This window comes from Bemisia tabaci, chromosome 5, assembly GCF_918797505.1.
Source record: "Bemisia tabaci chromosome 5, PGI_BMITA_v3".
NCBI classification, from domain to species: domain Eukaryota; kingdom Metazoa; phylum Arthropoda; class Insecta; order Hemiptera; family Aleyrodidae; genus Bemisia; species Bemisia tabaci.
In genome coordinates this window covers 53,707,141-53,726,991 of record NC_092797.1, presented here as the reverse complement: position 1 = coordinate 53,726,991, position 19,851 = coordinate 53,707,141, and the positions used below count along the sequence as shown (strand labels likewise).

Sequence of the window (19,851 nt, the reverse complement as noted above, 5' to 3'; positions counted from 1 at the left end):
CGAGAGAGATAGAAAATCGGCTGGCGGGACGCTTGGGTGTGCGAGGGAGACAAAAAAACAGCTAGGCGGCTCGCGCAAAAGTGCGAGAGAGAAAGAAAATCGCTCGGTTGGACTTGGGTGGTTTTGCTGTCAAAGCAGCATCGCGTTCCCTCGCGACCCTCTGAGAGTGGTTGCGCCCTCGGTTGCCCTTGGCGGCTCGCTCAAGTGTGCGAGAGAGATAGAAAATCGCCTGGCGGGACGCTTGGGTGTGCGAGTGAGACACATAACAGCCAGGCTGCTCGCTCAAGTGTGCGAGAGAGATAGAAAACAGCCAAGCGTCTCGCGTATAAGTGCGAGAGAGAAAGAAAATTGCCCGACGGTACTTGGTTCCTTTTCCCTTCAAAAAGGAACAGCGGTTCGCCGTGACCTTCTGAGAGCGGTTACACCCTCGATCGCCCAGCAGCATAGTTGTCTGGACATGGCGTCGTGCAAGATATCTCTTCAAACTTCATCACCTGGCGAATTCCTTCATTACGGACATGGTCCCGTGTTTAGATGCCGCAGATCGCCGTTTAAAATCCATTTCAAGTCCCCTCAACATTCCTTCCTTCTGTTAGTCAAAGGCCTCACTTCACTACCAATGAGCGCAACCCTGTTAATGGTGGCATTCAGTGCTTTTCTGTGTTTGAATTGCTCAGATCCCAGAGCACCCTGATGATTCATATGGTATGCATGTTTATAATCGTTTTCAAAACTGCACTAAACTCGTTTTCTTTTTCTACTTAAGAGTAGTTTCTGTCACAAGCTCACATTGATCAAAATTTTTTTTTCATCCTAAGAAAATAAAAATATTCATTAGGAAAAACTGACCTCCCTACGCCAACATTCTTTTGACTCTGGATAGTCGCAAACAGGCACAGACAGCTGAAATTCATCTCGTAGCATTTATGAAGAGGAATTAAAAGTAAAACCACGTCCCCAGAAGAATGTTGATTCAAAACTGTGTTTTCAGGTGAAGATTTGATTAGTTGCGGTGAAATTGTTTCTTGATCTTGCTACTACCTATCTCAAGATCAACGTATAAATCTTGGAAGTCTATTTACTGATATGTCTCAGGAGAGGATAAGTGTTCTGTTTTATCATTTTTGCAGACTTTACACATCTCTCTTTGTACATCTTTACAGCTAATGGGATGTCAAATGGAAAGAAAAGCAAATCTGAGTTATGAAATTTTTTGAATTGTTCAGGTAGGCCTTAAAAATTATCATATATCAAATGATAAATTGAATCAACTTTCCAAAAGAAGGAAAAAGAAAAAAAGGGGGATAGCAATAAGAGCTAGTACAGATAAAAGACACTTAGGAATTTCTATTCATAAGTTTTTATTTTTACTATTTATACTTGTATGTCAAATACAGAAAATTACTACATTTAATTTGAATGGGCAAAAAATGAGAGATACTCATAACAATTTTGAAAATGACTTGAATTTGCGGAACAACGACGTTAAAATATTTACACATAAACATTTAATTTGAATTAGCAAAATATGAGAGACGGTTAAAAAAATTGAAAATAACTTTACTTACGGCCAATTGCAGTTAAAAAATTTACACACTTTCTTTCAGTCTTTTTTCAGGTAGAAAACCGAAAAATAACAAATGAGAATTAATAAAAATCTTCCTCTGAAACTTTTTTACTCTGTCCTTCTTGGTTCTTTATTTGATCTTGATTTTTGTACAGATCTGCAACCTGCAACAGATAGAATTTTTTGATCAGAAAAATTACTGACAACTAATTAAAATAGTCCACTACTTACTTTCCACCACTAAAATAAAACAATTACTTTTCATAAGAACAAGAATCAGAAAAGGTTGTTCTAGCTTAGCACTTTTAAAATTCACACGAGAACAACCGGAGGATTATTCACACCTTAAAATAGACTGTTTTTCATTTAAACTTACAGAATTGGCAAAGTAACTTCAGGACATTCACAGATTATGCCACAAAGCGATCCTTCAAGGAAGATGGGATAATCTAATGCAGCATGATGTCATGTGAAAATTAAATTGAAATGAGGCATCAGTTTTTTTTGAAAATTTTTCAGAGAGTTTGATAAAAATACTGACAATAGATGTCATTTTTTTTCCTGAAAAGGATCAGGTAGGTATCTGGGAAAATATCAAATAATATTTTAGAAAGAAAGAAATTCAGACCTGTTTGATGGGTGCATGCCAAATGGCAGAGGGATTAAGGCCTGCAGACACATACATGATGAGAGACGAAGAGAGAGGGCAGGGCGACATCTTGAGTTACTAACTTTATTGGAGCATAAGCATTACTAAAAGCTTTCTGACCCCCTATACTTTCATTTTTTGTCACAGTTTGTTTTATCATTCTACTGAGACAATATCCATGATTTTTGCTGACATCGACAAGTCTCAGATGATCTCTAGATGAGCCTGCTCTATTCAGATTTTGGAAATATGATCTCGGTTTTTGTATATTAGGTGATAAAGTTGCGAAATTCTTCCATTTGACAATGTAAGTGTTCCTTTTTTTGTCACAGTTCGCTCTAAAGATCTACCCGGGTAATTTTCATTATTTTAGCTACTATCAATGGAAAATAGTCTCTAGATGAGTCAATTGTATTTAGATTAACTCAAAGGCCTGCAAAGCAGTGCTTGGTGGAGGGTGCTTGCACCCTAGTTAATAGATAAACATCTTCAAGAAAGAGGGCAAGAATTTAAAAAAGGCATTTACCTGCTGAGCATTAGTGGCATCTTCAGCTGATTTGTCGTCACGGATCCTCAGAAACCTTGGAAACCTTAAAGAAATACCTTTTTCTGGATCAACCTGTCACAAAATTATAGCAATTAATTAATAATAGAACCCTTAGGGAAATGTATTTACTCTGTGGAGTATCAATAAAAGAAACCATATTTGACGTGATAAATCTCCCTGGATTTGAAACTCCCTGACCTTCCAGGTTATTTATGTATGAAATCTATTCATCCCCTATTTAGGGGGAAGAGGGGGGGATTCATGATTACTCATAAAAATTTATTGTAAGAAAACTTTAAGGAAGAGGTCTTTTGGAAATGAACTTTTTTGACCAAGAGCTTAAATAATAAAAAAATTCCATTACGGATCAATTCTGACAAGAGCTGCATTTATTTAAGATTTAGGGTAATTGATTGTCTTACAGAAAAATAATCTGTCCAGATTTCTTACTTAGATTTATTTGGTTTCTCGAAAATTTTAAAATTTTAAACTTTTCCAGAATTTGTAGATCTTTGACTCAGTTTTTCTTCGCTCCTGAAAAATTTTAGGATACCAAACAAAAAGAACACATTGATACAAGTTTTTCTTCCCTTCCCATTCTTTATCAGACAGTTACTTACAATTCCAATTGCTGCTCGATGAATGGGAGATAATGAGAGATCTGCACACTTGATTTCCCATACTTGGACAGCATCAAACCAATGATCCGGCTCCAATGACGAATCATAGCGGTAATAGGATTTCGGCTCATGGATCTTGTGATTCTTTAGGAACTCTGAGTGTTGCACCAACATTTCATCCGAGAAACCGGTGCCAATTTTACATATGCTCTGATATTCTTCGTTGTCAGCATCGTAGCAAGCAAGCAAGAAGCCTCCATAGACTCCAGTCCGTTTGCCGCGGCCGAGATATCCACCGATCACGACTACATCTAAAGTATCACCGCAGCCGTCAAGGTAATCTTTTTTGAGTTTTAACCAGTTTCTTGATCGTTTAGCTATTTCATATGTTGCCTCTTCTTCTAATGTTTTCACCATTAATCCTTCACAGTTACCTGGAACAGAAAACAATACAAAATGAGGGTTAGAGGTAAAGTTTGAAAGAAGTTTACATAAGATATGAAGATATGTTGAAGATAAAGAAGTAAACCCACAATCAACAATGTGACGACTCATAAAAAAGGGACCTTGGTTTCTGGAAATCTGTTTCAGAAGAGCAGGTTTGGTCGATGAAGCACTAGACAAGGTATGAAGTCAAACATTCTAATACATGTTTCCTCTTCAAAATTTCATTTGGAACCTAATTTACGCAAGTAACCAACATTAGCTCCTAACCCAGATATTAACGTATTTATTTTGCAGTGGTTGCAAAAAATTTGAATACCCTGCTCACAAGAAAAACCAGAGTCTACGTGAATCAAATCACACACTTTAAAAGTTTTGGCAGGCTTCTCAGTCAAGCAGTGTTCCTTCCCCACCCTGTGTTGTTCAAAAAGTAGCAAGGAGCAACAGCTGAGCCGAAATTCCGAGATTGAGGTTGCCATACTGCATATCATCGCACAAGCATTGGATAAGCCTCATGGTAAAACTTGGCGCCTAAATATTTGCGTTTGACAAGTTATGAAAACGCTGGAACTCTGACAAACTTATATGATTGATAACAATATTATCAGGATCCCTTCAAAAAAGAATGAATTGGGTAAAGGAAAGTTATAAAAATGTGTAATCAGTTAAAAAAAAGCCGGATTCTAAGATACCAAAAAACATCCAGTTCTCATCATAAATTATTTAAAAAAAAACTATTTTGGCCTCTACATATTGATCAAGCTGGCAAAATTGGACCCTGAATTTCTCAGTAAGATTCGAAAAACAAATGAAGAGACTACCTTTGACAGACTCCTCAAGGAATTCTTGCATTTCTTCTAATACATTAGTGTCTAATGACTTTGCGAAAAGAAACTGCTCTTCGACCTCTTTAAAATTTTCCCTTAATAATCGTCTCCTTTCGATGAACGGTTCTCGAATGAGAGGCTTCCCATTTAAATACAGCAAATCAAACATGAATACACAAACTTGAACTTTGATATCAGCCTCATTAGCATCCTGAAAAAAATAAAAAATTAGGGAGGAAATTTAGAGGAACAAAATCAAAATACAAGAGCTTCAAGGGGTCATACATGACGGACTATGGGTCATCAAAAGCAAACATGTCTATTTTCAGATGAGCCTCTGACTGTTTATATTCTTAGGCATTTCAAAGATTATCCAGATATTCAAAAATTGATGACCAAACTTAGAAACATGTACCTCAATTGCAATGTTGCAAAAGTTCTGTTTTTTATTTTTTCAGAGGGAAGCTAACTTCAGTGATAGAAATTTCGATAGAAAATAACTTAAAAGAAATTGTAAAAAATGAATAACGAGTCATACCTTCTTTTTACGTGTACTAAGTACTTGGAAAGGCATAATTTTCTTATTTTCTCTATCCCATGCTACCGACTCTGTGTCTAGGACACACGATTTGACTTCAGGACCCAAGGCTGCCTTCAGCCTTGATATGATGTCTGGATATTTTGATGTGTTGTTTTCTTGATTCCGACTGTAAATACTAATTTTGCCATCTTCTTGTAAGTGAATCTGAAATCAGATAGATTTTGATGAATAGCTATTCTACGCTTAAGACTAGAATATGTGCCACTGCATGACGCATGTGCACACAGTAGATCTTCAATCATGAGATTGCGATTCAAATGTTCCTTGATCCTATCCTCTCAAGGGAGCTTAAGAGATCAATGTTAAAATATTCAAATGAATGCTACTAAAAATTACAATTTAGATTTATGCACTTGGTTGCAATTTTTGTAATGTTGACAGCAACAGATAAACAATATGAAATGATTTTTAACTATATTTACTTTTTGTTCCCTCAAAGAACCTGAAATGATTGATTTTTACTTCGATTTTCTATCTCAGGAAATGAGCATAACGTTGTCTGTAAGTGTTTAAAGTTACACATTATACTGTCACTCGTGACTAAAAATGTTATACTATGAAAAAAAGAAAAAAAAAAACTTTGCCTTGACGAGCGAAAGAATACCTGGGCTCTTTCTCCATCATACTTGTATTCACATGTGAACTTGAGTCCTTCAAAGCGGGTGAGTACTTCACTAGCACCTTTGGTAGGTTGAGCCAACATAGGTTTCAGCGGAATTCCAGGGGTTAATTTGCAGTGTTCCGGTAGAGCTTTGATACCGTGTTTAAGAATAACAGGAATTATCATGTCATAATTTGGACACTCACTGGAAAAAGAGAAAGAATATCAATTAACAAAAACACAAACTACGGTAAGTTGACAACACCTCCTAAATTATGTAAATACGAAGTTAAAAAATTGAGACGCGATGGAACTGTTTTTCATGACCTTCTCATTCCTTCGTACAACCATGCAAAATAGCCATTCTGGCATGGTCAAGAGGTTCCTACACCCCTGCCTCAACATTCAGGGTTGCAACGGAATTTAGAAAATGAATTCCCTTGATTTCTCTAACACATTTTGATAAAATTTCCTGACAATTGAAGATTTGCCAGGTGGTTAAAAAGACAAAATTTGAACTAGTTTTCAGGCAAAATTTGTTCTTCCAAACATCAAACTCATCTTAGAACGCAAATGAAAGTGGCCTCACAATTTCTCTCTACTATGTCATTTTCCTTGACTTTTCAAAATTCCCTGAAATTTCCCTGTTTTCCTGGTATTCCTTGGCTGTAGCATCGTAAAAGTCTGGTCTATCCCAAAAAGCTTCTTTTCCTTCATTTTTCAGTGATGTTTTTACAAATAAGGAATGGGTAACATACCAGTATGTAGTTTTGAGGACTTGAGCCTCTTCTTCGACAAGTTCTTTGAATGCTTCAGGTGATATTTTCTGGGCAACGGATATTTTTTCTGGCGGATATTCTTGATTTGGAGGTGTGTTTGTGCACGCCGACGCTAATGCCTGAAAATTTCAAAACAATTATTTGTTTGTATTTGCACTTCAAAGGAAGGAACTTTACAGTCAATGCAAGGCATGCTGCCTTCCGTATCACGCATAAAATTCTAGAACCATCTTCGTAAATTGCCCGGGCGAAGAATACTCTCTTCCTCATCCGCAATAGATGAACATTTTTAGGTATTCATACACTTTTAGTGTATTTTCCAAAGGAAATATTAGTGTATTTTCCAAAGGAAATACACTATTGAGTTCTCCCCTGATGTCAGACCTGGACCAAAGACCATGTAATGAGCATCGATCATGGGTCGTAGATTACCAATATGCATGCCGTTTGAATTCATGTTTGTATATATACATATATATATATATATATCTGTTTATTTATGTATGTATTTCCGACTCATCGTGGTTTTTCCGATTTTTGCTTGGTTATATTTCCCTCATTTTAAAAAATTTCCAGGTGAAACTTTTTGCGATGTAAAGTAGAGGAACAGGACTAACATTCTGCGGAAAAAAAAAACGGAGACCGAAGAATTACATTTCGAATGGTGGGGGCGAGAAGTGGAGGGAGGTTCAATTTTGTGGGCGCAATAACTCGCGTAAATTAAAAGCTTTCCCCCCAAAATTTATACAGAAGGAAGATCTTACTTAGTTCTGGGCTGGTATTGAATTTGAGCGAAATCGGTCGAGCCGTTTAAAAATGGCGAGCTTTGAAAGTTTTAGGCGGGGGGGTGTGCGGCAAAAGAGGAGGGCAGCCGCACAGTGGGTCACGACCTGAAAATTGGTGGACAAGACGGCAATATTGTCGCACAGTGGGTCACGAACTGAAAATTGGTGGACAAGACAGAAATGTTGTCGCACAGTGGGTCACGAACTGAAAATTGGTGGATAAGACGGCAATGTTGTCGTACAACGGGTCACGAACTGATGAACTGATAATTGGTGGACACAATGGCTATATTGTCGCACAGTGGGTTACAGACTGATAATTGGTGAACAAGACGGCAATGTTGTTGCACAGTGGGTTATGGAGATTCATCCATCGTCATTCAAGCTTGCCGCAGCGTTTGTTGACATTTTTTCATATCAGACATTACATGAGGATTGTTATTGCAATCTGGCGACATGAAGTCCTTATTCAAATAATCAATGCCTCCAACGTAAATCCAACCTCCAAAGGTTGATAACTCCCCACCCCTGCCCCTCCCTTCGGAAAATACACTCTTCCCACGGTGGACGCGCGGGTCACTTAAGAGACAGAACAACTGAGGCCAGACACTCAAACTAAAAAAAACGCGCAAAGCACGCGTCCTGGGGGGGTTTGGGGAGGGGCAAAGCCCCCCCAAAAACCGACACAAAGCGAAGCGGAGCGCCGGTTTTTAGTAAATGGTTATTCGTCATTTCAAATTCTCCTGATTTTCAGGAAAATCTACAAAATTCTTTGGGCTCAATAATTTGAAAAAATAACGGAACACTCGAGAAAAGACCAAAAAGTTCAAAATCATTCTAACAATGTTGAGAGAAGGCCTGATGTTTCCCACGGTAAGTAAGGCACATCAGAACCAGATCAAGTAGAAGCGATAATATTTATAATTATTTTAACAGTAATGACATTTTTACCTTCTTTGCTTAGTGTAGTAAATAATATTAATACAAGATTCTGAATTATTCATGAAGTTAAGATAAATATGTGAGAATATTTATGTAATACTGATAATTATATTTTGGATAAAAATACCAACTGCTTTTTTTTACACATATGACTTCAGTTTGCAGACAACCAAAAATCGACACAACATACGGTTATGTTGATGCCATTTCAAACTTGGCTTGAAGTTTGAAAAAGAAAATACTGATTAGGTCATATTTGATTCTCATAGGTCTGCTCGCTCCCTGGCATGATGTAAGGAGTTGAGCAGACCAAAAATAGTTGAATGCTCCTCGATACTGTTCTTAGAATTAATTTTTACACTAGATGATTTCAAAGACTTTCTCGGAAACGGTAACAATGAAATTTTTGAATCCTCAGTATTAGCAAGAGATACAAACCTGAAGCACTGATTGTTCAGCTAGGCCAATCCTCAGTTTCCCAGCAAATGATCGTATTAAAAATCTGGCTTCTGTGTGTCGACAGGCTACGAACATACTTTGAATTTTATCTATTTTCTTTGTCATTGTCTGCAAAAATAAATTAGGATACATAAGATAACCTTGCTAACACAAAACTTCAATTCTGAGGAATTTGTTCAAAAAATCATATTGTTAGTTAATGTTGAAAAATAAAGAGCAAAGAGAAAACAAATTACAAGCACATATTACAAATAAATCTATTCCTACAGTAGAGCCATTTTTCATCTACTCTTGTGTCATAACTTCTTTGACTTAGGTAAATCATGTTTTTTTTAGGTCATGTTTCCTCAATTTGCCACCAACCATGAGCTGAAAAAATTCAGCTTTTGGGCAGTGAAAGAGACAGTAGTTGATCGGTGGTAACTAAGTAGATACTCACAGCATGTCCAGTCATTAAAGCAATATCCTTCCTCTTCTCAAAAACACCTCTCACGGTTAAAGGTGCAGGTTGAAACATCATCCTCTGATTACTTCGACTCTGTTCAGCGACGATTCCTAAATCACCAAATTTCTCTGCGTCAGATTTGATCTGAGGTACTGACCGCCCTGTGCACTGCGCTATAGCCTGTAAAGAAAAAAATTACATATGAAAAGGGGCAACATTTGGTAAATAATTTAGCTAAAAGTGAAAATAAAAGGCCTTACATCGTCCATTTACTGTCATGTAGAACTTGGATAAGTGTTTTGAATTAAAAAAGATTATGAAACGTTTTTCCCTGGTATCTACTGGGGCTGTTACCACTGAATTCTTGTTGCTTTGCATCAAAAAAGATGATGAAACTATTTTCCCTGGTATCTACTGAGGCTGTTACCACTTAATTCTTGTTGCTAAAGCCAGTTCAGCTGTTTTCGGCATCTACCAATTTCATTAAATAAACTTTCAAAGAGAGACATTTAATCAGATCCGAAAATTACCTAATTTTTGGAAAACTCAAAAATACGAAAAACCAAGGGGATTTTTGGCTTCAGTCGCAGAGACGGAGATAGCCCAGAGATAGCCTGATAGACGGAGACATCTGATTAAAACATTTCACATACATTGTGAGGCAAAATAATTGGATAAGCTTTGCATTTGCGCAGAAAAACTTCTCTGTCAGAGGGAGTTTTTCATTATTATGCATCAATTTCCTGGAAAATGAAAAGTTCCTTGAAAAAGTTGGAGTTTTGGGGGGAAATTGTGATTTCTCTAGGAAAACCAAACAATCCAGAAAAACAGTGGTCATTCATGGACTCAGCACTAAAAATCTCCCCGATGTGAACTAGAAAATTTTTAAATGACCAGAAAAATGATTCTCATTTTTTCTTTTCATTGATTTTAGAGGACTTCTTCATGGGATGCCAGAGGTTTCTTTAATTAATTCTAGATTTGATGTCTGCCACTGAAATGGCATTGTTTTAACTAATCAGTTTTAGATAAATTTTTACCTTCATTAAATAACTTTCCGCAACTCCAAGTTCGATGCCAGCATAAGCTGGCCCGAGTTGATTCAAACACATGTAAACACTAGGCAAAAGGTCTTCTGGAGAGAGGACAATCACAGATCGGAAATAGTTGGCTAGTATACTGATCATTTTCAGTCTTGCAGAGACTCCTTCGATAGCAGTTAATGTACAAGCAAGGGCCATATAAGGAACTCTGTGAAGTAAAGAAAGCAGAAAAATATTAGGAGTGTTCGGTGGATGAGACTCGGATGTAAGAGACTGATGTCCATGGGACATAAGGATACATGGATCTGCAACAAAATTTAACTATAACCTTTGTTTCCTAAACCTTGAACTAGAACTTCACATGGGTACAACTAGGGGAGCGAGAGAGTAAAAAGTGAAATTTGCAGGGAAAAATTGGATGTAAGTAGCTCTCAAAAATAGTTCGAATTCTTCTGATGTTTGACTTGGACCCTTTTGAGGGTTCAAGAAGTATTTTTGGAACTCAGCATGAAAAAAGAGAGATAGTGGTTTACGATAAAAGAAGAGAATAGATAAGTTATCACATTGAAAAATTTGAAAAAATAAGGAAATGTTTTTAGTAGTTAAAGAAGGGATTGAAACATTCTGAATTTCTTGAACTTTTTGGACCCCTTTAACTTAAATAGAAAACTCTTTTATTGTTATGGTATGCACATTGTCTTTTTTGGATGGTTACCTGATGACTTTTTGTTTTTTAACCATTTCTTCGGTTAACAGATTTTAAGGATGACAATTCGCACTAAGTGATGTTATTGTTGGTTAATATTATGATCAATTGTTATCTTGTTTTTTTTAACATTTTTGTTGTAATGTTACACTTTCATGATGACTTTCATGATGGTGCCTCAATACTGAATATCAATGGCCAAAAAGCAAAACCAAATATTTCTATCTCAGTGTTTCAAAATTTCGACTTTTATTTTATTTTTCCGAAGAGAAACAAACCAACTTCATGGCTTAAAATATATACAGGAGATTCTGCTAGCAGAATAGGGAAAATTAAGAAAGTTTTCAATAAATTGTGCTGACTAGATTTCTGAGGAAAAAATTAAGTATGACAAGAAGTCTACAATGTTGCAAACAGAGATATGTGGCTTTCCACTTTGGCCATCCATGTGCACTGAAGTAACAGTTAGTATTAATATTTTGGTTGAGTAGAAATCTCTTCAATTGTGGTTCTCTTACTTTTCATTCTGTTTCCAAGTTGCGTCATCGATTGGATGATATTTTTCCTTTGATGGATCGTAATTAGCACCAGGAATTTTGGTTGATACTAAGGTGGCTCCTTTGCCTTGTGGAGAAGTTTCAGCTGAGGAGTCTTTCTGTTCAGATTCTTTGCCACCTCCTTTGGGAGCTGAAATAGGGTGGACAAGTTGCAATAACAGAAAAGTCAATTGTTGGCATCAGGCCTGGCTGGATGCCAGCAATTTCCATTGTATGGTTCAATCATGAAACATGATCTTGGAATGCAGGAGTACAAATTATTCAAGGCTTCCACATTTTGGAAAAAAGTTAACACAACATGCTTCATAAAATATTGTTACATTTTTTGAACATGCTGCATTTCCACATAAAAGTAAAATAGGTATCAGCTTTTGGAATTGCATTTCAAGGAAAGATGTGTGCTAGAATTTAATGATTACGCAAAAGACAAAGATCATCAACCAAAAAAAGAAGAAAGAAATTTCTGAGCCTCCTCAGTTTTTGGGGTATTTCCATAATTGGGCAGAACTGTGTGGCTCAGAAGAATTTACACCTCTGTTGGAATGTTGGATCATACTCAAAAATTTGATCATGTTTAGCAAATTTTTTTATTGGTCCAATTACTTGAAGAGTTAAACTCGAGGAGAGGATGGAAATTGAGAACTGAAGAAAAAACAAGGAAGAAGTTCTAATACGCAGGCGTTGGAGCGGTGGTCAGTGATCAGCCCGGTTTCAAAATACAAATTTAAAATTTTTAATGTTAATAGAAAGCTTTAAAGGCGAGATTAAAATAATCCTTTAAAGAAAATGATAATGTGAGCGGACATTCTTCATCATGAACTTTACCTGTATTACGTAAGCAAGTCTGTAAAAACTCCATGTGAAATTGGAGGGGTCGAAAAGAGTTTGGATGTGGAAACACACTCATTAAAATTTTTATGATGAAATTTGAGAAAACTGCACTTTCTCTCCAGCAAAGTAAATTTTTGAAAAGTCATTCATATTTCTCAAGGTTTATCATGAGAAGCATTGCAAAAGTTACACTTACCAAAAAAGCTATGCATTTTTTTGGGAGTTTTGCTGTTCTTTGTCTCTTCTTTACCAGCCTTGTCATCCTCATCCTTTTCAGATTTATTCTCTTTTTCTTCTTCCTTCTTTTCCTCTTTTTCTTCCTTCAGCCGCTTCTGCTTGTCAGCAATTGTTTCTCCAGGCTTACGTCTTTTAGCACTCTCCGCCTTTGTTTTAGATACCTTCTTTGTGGACGAAGTTTTGGTTTTTGATGTTTTAGCAGATGTAGTCTTAGGCGTTGATGCTCCTTTTTTGCTGCTGCTCTGAGGACTTTTTAATTTAGATGCAGCTTCATCTATACCTAAAAAAAAAAATTGAAGAGGCGGTGAGATTCGAGCTTTAGATACTTTTTCATAACTCTGCAAAATTGGTAAAATAAAGAGTCATATAGGACTGACTTGAAAAACACAGTTAGAATGTGATAATTAAGGATATCAATGGCTAAAAAGCGAAACCACGTATCTTCGTTTGAGAAGTTGCAGACTTCTTGTCATAATTTATTTTTTCCGAGGGAAACAAGTAGACACAATTTCTGGAATCCTTCCTTCGTTTTCTGTCCCTGCACGCAGAATATTTTGCATAAATTTCAAGCTATAAAATTGGCTTGCTTTTCTTAGAAAAAATAAAATAGGAGCGAAATTTTCAAAACACCCCATTAGGAGACATGATATCCCACTTTGGCCGTTGATATATCACCTGCTGTTTCTGATCAAAAGAAATAAAATCTTTTTTATTTGGCATAATCCATTCTTTCAAATTTCCCGAGAAAATTTTGATTCTCTACCTAAAATATTTATTTGAATAAAAAAATTTGTCCTGTCAATATTCTACTGTAAACTTAAGAGGAATGAGAAGAACTTTAATTATTACTATATTATTAGAGGATAGAGCTGGCGAATACTTTCTGGAGGTAACTAACACTTACCAAGATGACACTTTTTAACCTAGACAAATATGCCATTATAGACCACATTAAGCGATAATATGAATGGTTACAAAAATTCTATAGTATTAACACATTAAAGCCATGATACTGGGCTGATACAAAGAGAAATAGAGTATACACAGTAACTTTAAAACATAACATTGTTGGCTAATGCATCATTTAAACTTAGTACTTTTATCCTACATAGAGTGAAAAAGATGCTTATTACAAATCGATAATGCAGGAGTGCAGAAACTTCTCAATCATGTGATCATGATCCTATAGAGGTCGGGTAAAAATATTGGGAAAGCTGTGGGAAATTGGAAAGGGCAGCTCAAAATAGCGTTAAATCTACATGTTCCTCACACAATTCCGGCAATTTTTGAATAAAGGACAAGATCAGAGGTCATTGAATTTAAACTTTGGGGGGAATAGGAATTTTCAAAATGAGAAGGACAGTTTAAAAAACGAAAGGGCTAAGAACTTTCTGCACACCTGTGATAATGCTTCCTACAAAGCAACTATGAGAATGGAGAAATATATACATTAAACTTGGTTGAAAAAAGGAGACAGTTATTCATTGAGATGGTTGAGTTGATTGTATAAAATTTTCATCTTGGGGACATACCACAGAGGAGTCTATCTAAGGAATTCCGAGGTTCAATGAATGCCATAGCGGCTATGTCCGCCTTACACTTCTTCCCCAAAATCCTATCTGTGACATAATCTAAGATGGCAACCTCTTCTGCATCATTTGGCTGGTAATCTTTGTCTGACAATGAGCCTGCCATCAATTTGGCACAGGCGATATCATTCTTCCTGTTGTAGGAATGTAACGCTTTGCGTGCTTTTTGCATGAGTTCAAAATTTTCATCGAGCTCTTTCTCATATTCAGTCCATGTTTCTGGAAAAGAAATCTATTGATAGAGCAGACTAGAGTCCCTTAATAAGGAGAGTTAAGACAAGTCGGATTACAGATATCACAAGCCGGAATACGATTATACAGATAGAACATTTTTCATCATCATTGATCAACTTATACCTGAATTCCATTCCTCTGTTACCTTTCTCATTCTGTTTTTTTTCTGACGTACCCATAATTCCTCGGTCCATTCCAGGTTATCATCTTTAGATTCTGTGAAAATGTTATCTTTATTCCCGTTTGTGACACCGTGGAGGCTTAATTACAGGAGCCAATCAGAAATGGATTCCTCATGCCTTTACTCTCAAAAATCATTATTTATCACTCGATCGATTGGTGAATGAATGCGCATAGAACAATTGGTGAGAATTGATTTAAACAAGATTTGACTTGACATATTATGATACTTGCTCAGGGGCCACTGATAGTATAGGCATTGTGATTGGGAGAAATCCGACTGCCATCATTACTAACTTACCATCTTGTGCAGTTTCTTAACTTTTTTACATTATTTAGTTCAATATAATAAACAATTTAAGAGAAGTTTATAGCTTGTGTTCCTTTTTAACTTTAACTTATTGAGAAATTTTATAAGGAGGTTCAAGATTCTGTGAGGCGTCAGGTTGAAATAAAATATTCAGCGGTAGTTTCTCAAAAAAAATTTCAACTACAGTAAAAGAGGGGTTGCCAAACCAGTAACCCTCATTTTGAGGGCAAAGAATTAAGATTTAGGTTTCCAAAAATATTTATTTTGTGATTTCTTGCATTATAATTTCCCCATTTGAATTCCCTTTGAATAGTGTCAACCCAGCACTGTTTAAGTATCCTGTTATTTAAAAGTTTTGAGGCTGCATTTGAAGTGTTTTTATCTTGTTATTTATTTACTTTATGAGAAAACCACACTCAAAAAGAAATCTTGGAAAGATTCCTGGTGTTTCAGTGTTTCCTGTGGAAGAAAACATCAAAATTATGCTTGTTGATGATGTAGAAAAAATTAAAATTTTTGCCAAAGTAAAACATAGATATTTATAGCATAAAATCACTCCTCGAGATTTTTGAACAATATTACTCATGGAAGAATTCTCATTGAAACTTCAGCAAAAGTTTCCAAAGGCAGGGTGTCTACTAAAACAGGCTGGTCAAAAATCAGTACTTTTACAGTGCTATTTCAGTACATTCCCTAGAAATTCAGTACCTCCTCAACGGAAAAATTCAGTACTTTTTCAGTACCTCCATTTGACGAAATTCGAAAAATTTCAAAATTTTGAATTTCTCTCTCATGTTGCCACAAAAATGAAAAATTCCGCACCTTCTAACGGAATTTCCACACATTTCCAGTACTTTCGGACCGCCCTTAAAAAATCAGTACTATTTCCGGACTTGTATGCACCCTGAAAGGTCCTTTTAATAAATACTGAATTGTGAAAAGTGCCTCATACAGAACTTTTCTGAAGCCAGATATGATCGTACAATAATAGGTTTTGGTTCCCGATTACCAGAAAAACAACTTATCAGACATGATAATTGTGACTAATGTTACAACGATAAAGTATCTTAAATTTTCGGACTTACTATCGACTTTTGAAACATTTTCTTCATCTGAAACTTCCTCCTCTGCTTTAACAGTTTTATCATTATCTTTTGGAATATTAGTTTTCTCTTTCACATCACTCATCAGAGCATCTTGTGCTGCACTACTAGGAGCGTCCTCAGTGGCTGGTGAGTTTTTCAACGCATCAAAGGTTTTTGATAAAGCTTCATCTTTCTTCCTCGCTTCTTCCAAAACTTTCGCAATTCCAGGCAGGAGACCAGGTCCTTTGTACTTTTTAACATTTGCTGTAGAACAAAAAATAAAAAATCAACTTGCATGAAACATTTCTGAAGGTTTACAATAAAAACAATTAAAAAAAGACGCCTAATTACAATGATGACATTAAAATTTGCACAATTCTTTTTTGTTCCTTGGAAAAAGAGAATATTCTGAATTACTCACCTGTTTTTCGTTCATAAGTTGAAAGTGGCGATTTTGAGGTTTTCTCCTGTGTCTCAGCCGGCGTAGAGGCAGGAGATGATTTTCTGGGAGACTTGTCTGTGACATTTTTCACTGATTTTGAAGAAGACGGTTCTGGAGACTCTTCCTTCTTATCTTGAGCTACCTTCTTACTGACAGGAGAGCTGTGAAAAGCAAGATTTACAGATGAAAGATATTGTGCGCTTATTAAAAATGAAACAAAAGCATTTCATAGCATGGATATGAAAATTTAGTAGCATTGCAGGTGATCGACAACTGCAGTGCATTACTATCATTGACAATCAATGCTGATCAACAATGCATTGTCTAATCGACTACATATTAAGAAAGTTTAACTTGCAATTGTATGATCTACTCAACGCGCTTTGCTAACCGAACCTTGGTAGTTGCTTGGACTGGTTGTAGAATTTCCAGACGAAAATGTCAACATGTGGAATTTTGAATATAAAGTGTAGTAGGATCAAGAGAATTTTTAAACTCGGAGTACCTTTCAAGCTGGAATTTTTAAAAAAATGTCTCAAATAATGAATGAAATAAGAAAAAAAATACCTTCTTGAGGAGGGTCCAGGCTTTGCCTCATCTTCGCTGTCACTTTCAATTGCGGCAACCCTCTTTCTTTTGGTGGTAGCTTTTATTGGCGAGTCCTCTATGGCAGTTCCATTTGATTTTTTGGGAGAATCACTTCCAAAAGATGCTACAACTGGTTTTTTAGAGGCCACAGGGCTTTTCGTAAAGAAAGACCTGTGAAACATGGAAAAAAAGAGTACATGATGAAATACTTTTGAATTGGCATCTTTAAAGAATTCTAACTTCCAGAATAAGAGCTGTCAATCTTGGTAGCCTGTTGGTGTATCAAGTTGGGCTTCAGTGTGAGTTTTCTACTAAGAATGAAAAACTTAATATCTCGTGTCTATTTTCATGAAACTTGATTACTTCGTGGGTATTTCTATTTGTGCTGAGTGCATTTATCTCAGAGAAATTTTAAAGTTTAGAGAGAGATATGAATTCAGACAACAGATAAAAACTATAAGCTGAGCTTCAACTTCGCATGGAGAAGGAATGCCAAATTCTGTAATTAAGAGGGTTTGTTGGGTTTGGCTCTGCATATTTATGAAGCACTAGCCAAACTGCTTGTGAGGAACAGGTCCAGTGGCAATTTTTAACTCTGATTGTTTCACAGTCCCTATAGACGCTATTAGTGGCATGTCACAGAGAAGATATATATATATATATATGTGTTTTTTGCATTGGTAGCATTGAAAGAGGTTATGCCAATGTTATTGTTTGGATCCGATTTGATATAATGGAGAATCCCTATGATGATGTTGCCGCTAATAGCATCAATTGGGATAGGATCCAGTGGTGGATTAATTTTGACTTCAGCTTCGGCTCAGAACTGAGCCTTTGACAGTCGAAGAAATAGGCAAAACAAAAAAATTCGAAAAAAAAACCCCCTGAAACCTACAAGATGGTGGCTGGAATTTAAACAACAAATTCTTGAAATACCCAAGACCTTCTTCGGGTTGTTCTTTTCAAATCTCCACCATTATTTCGTAGGTTTCAGTTTTTTTTCCTCCGAATTTGTTTATTTATTACTTATTTTTCCGACTGAAAATGGTTAAGTTCTGAGCCGAAACGTCTGGGTGTTTTGTTTCCCATTCTTCCCCCTAGTTTTTACATGTTATCCTTCAAAGCTTACACTCTCCTGCCACTAAAACACAGTAGAAGCAGGAGTTGGAAAAAAGATTTGAGAATGTTTCTCCATACTCTCAGGGCTTCACCCATTACATATGAGCAAACCAGGACATGCGGGAGAGTCTCTCAAACCCATTACTTGGCAGGAGCCTGACTGTTGAAATTTTGTGTCTGTCGGGTGGAAATGGATGACATAGGTTAAATGGCGAAGCGTGATTGGTCGGCTATGTCTAATCGTTACTTTGTCGATTGGAATGGACAACGAACTAAAGGCACCTCTTGAGTATCCGACAGTATGTCATCCATTTCACCCTACAAAGCAACGATAAGACATAGGCGACCAATCTCCCTTCACCGTTTAACCTATGTCATCCACTTCCACTTGACAAACAAAAAATTTCAAAGATCAGGCTGCAGCAGTTGAGCAGTGGCCCTGTCTCCAGATCCATCTCCTATTGGACCAGCATGCGCTACCTGATGGGCCAGTCCTTCAGGGGTACGTATTCACTGCATCCCTTTAGCCTTGCAATATGCTGCATAGAGCATAAGAATTGGCCAAGAACTGGATTGGCACGGTGAAGGCGCAACAGAGATGTTACCTAATAGGGGCTTCCTTCCTTATGGAAAAGTTTGGGTGAATGACGAATGGTAATGCTGATGAAAAGAGAAGACAAACTGTCTCCAGTAAATCCGTCATTTGGTGTGATGAGGAAATGATATTAGTGATGAAACAATTTTCGCAGAGGTGCAGTCCCTAGGTGATGGAGGAGACCCGAACAATGAAGGAGAATTGATGTGCCACCGAAAAAATAGACAATTCAGTAGGAACGTAGTGGTGAGGTCGTTATAAATTAGAGTTAAACTTGTCTTATTAAATGATAAGAAATTAATAAATTACTTACGTTATACTCCGTTGTGCCATTTTAGGCGAAACTTGTAGAAGGGCGCGAAAATGCATAAACATAACCTCACTTACGCAATTTGAAATCAGGGTTGCAAGTCCACGATTCCAAAATTATCCTAGAATTTCCCGCCAAGACAGTATAGTCAACAACTGCGAGAAACCACCAAATACAGGATGTTCCAAAAGTCCAGCCCCCCCCCCCCCCCTTCTAACTTTTGAACGGTTTGAGTCAGTAAAATGAAACTTTGGGAATGCTCCAATGTCAAAGAGGACCATCTTTAGGGGGGGGGGGGGGGTGTCAAAATTGTGGCCCCCCTCCGGGAAAGCGGGGGCCCCTAACTTTTTTTTTTCAAATGATAACCCCTATCTTGTGATACCTCATTTGAAAGAACATAAAAAACTAAGAATTTTGGCGCAAACCGCAGATCAATATCTTAATTTTTGACCGAGTTATGATAGGTCAAAGGTCAAATTTGACCTATTTTCAAAAATTCATAACTCCGGTTCAAATTATCGTAAAGAAAAAAATCAAACGGGAAAATTTACCAAATTGTGTTCGCTTTTAAGTAAAAATTACAGAAATCACTTTGAACTAATTTTAAAGGGGGGGGGGGGATTAGGACCCCCAAATACGCCTATTCAAAGGTCATTCAATTTTCCCGCGAAATAAGCCAATTTCCCCTAGATTTGCCTCCACATTATCTCAGTAAGGTCAAAATCAGTTCAACATTACATTGGCAAGTTCCTAAATTTC

General features: G+C 36.7%; 1 protein-coding gene across 2 annotated transcripts; it reads right to left on the bottom strand.

Moving 5' to 3' along the window:
* Positions 1 to 1,344: 1,344 nt before the first annotated feature.
* DNAlig1 (DNA ligase 1) lies at positions 1,345 to 19,248 on the bottom strand. 2 transcript variants are annotated; one of them, XM_019053208.2, is made up of 17 exons: positions 19,096 to 19,248; positions 17,048 to 17,239; positions 16,460 to 16,641; positions 16,039 to 16,302; positions 14,173 to 14,448; positions 12,600 to 12,920; positions 11,534 to 11,702; positions 10,307 to 10,517; positions 9,261 to 9,446; positions 8,801 to 8,929; positions 6,615 to 6,754; positions 5,860 to 6,061; positions 5,193 to 5,399; positions 4,649 to 4,865; positions 3,384 to 3,817; positions 2,743 to 2,835; positions 1,345 to 1,731 (listed from the first exon to the last, which is right to left on the bottom strand). In XM_019053208.2, the coding sequence occupies exons 1-17, from the start codon at positions 19,155 to 19,157 to the stop codon at positions 1,648 to 1,650; spliced, it is 3,369 nt and encodes a 1,122-aa protein (XP_018908753.2). In that variant the 5' UTR covers positions 19,158 to 19,248; the 3' UTR covers positions 1,345 to 1,647. The 2 variants fall into 2 exon arrangements, with proteins under 2 accessions (XP_018908753.2, XP_018908755.2); XM_019053210.2 differs by lacking the exon at positions 14,173 to 14,448.
* Between the last annotated feature and the right edge of the window lie 603 nt (positions 19,249 to 19,851).

Bases quoted from the DNA above. Each gene is read 5' to 3' on its own strand.
- DNAlig1 (XM_019053208.2), bottom strand. From the start codon at position 19,157: ATGTTTATGCATTTTCGCGCCCTTCTACAAGTTTCGCCTAAAATGGCA. The intron at 3,818-4,648 runs GTAGTCTCTTCA...TTTCTGTTCCAG, and splicing joins CCTTGAGGAGTCTGTCAAAG to GTAACTGTGAAGGATTAATG. The intron at 1,732-2,742 runs GTAAATGCCTTT...TATCTGTTGCAG, and splicing joins ATGCCACTAATGCTCAGCAG to GTTGCAGATCTGTACAAAAA.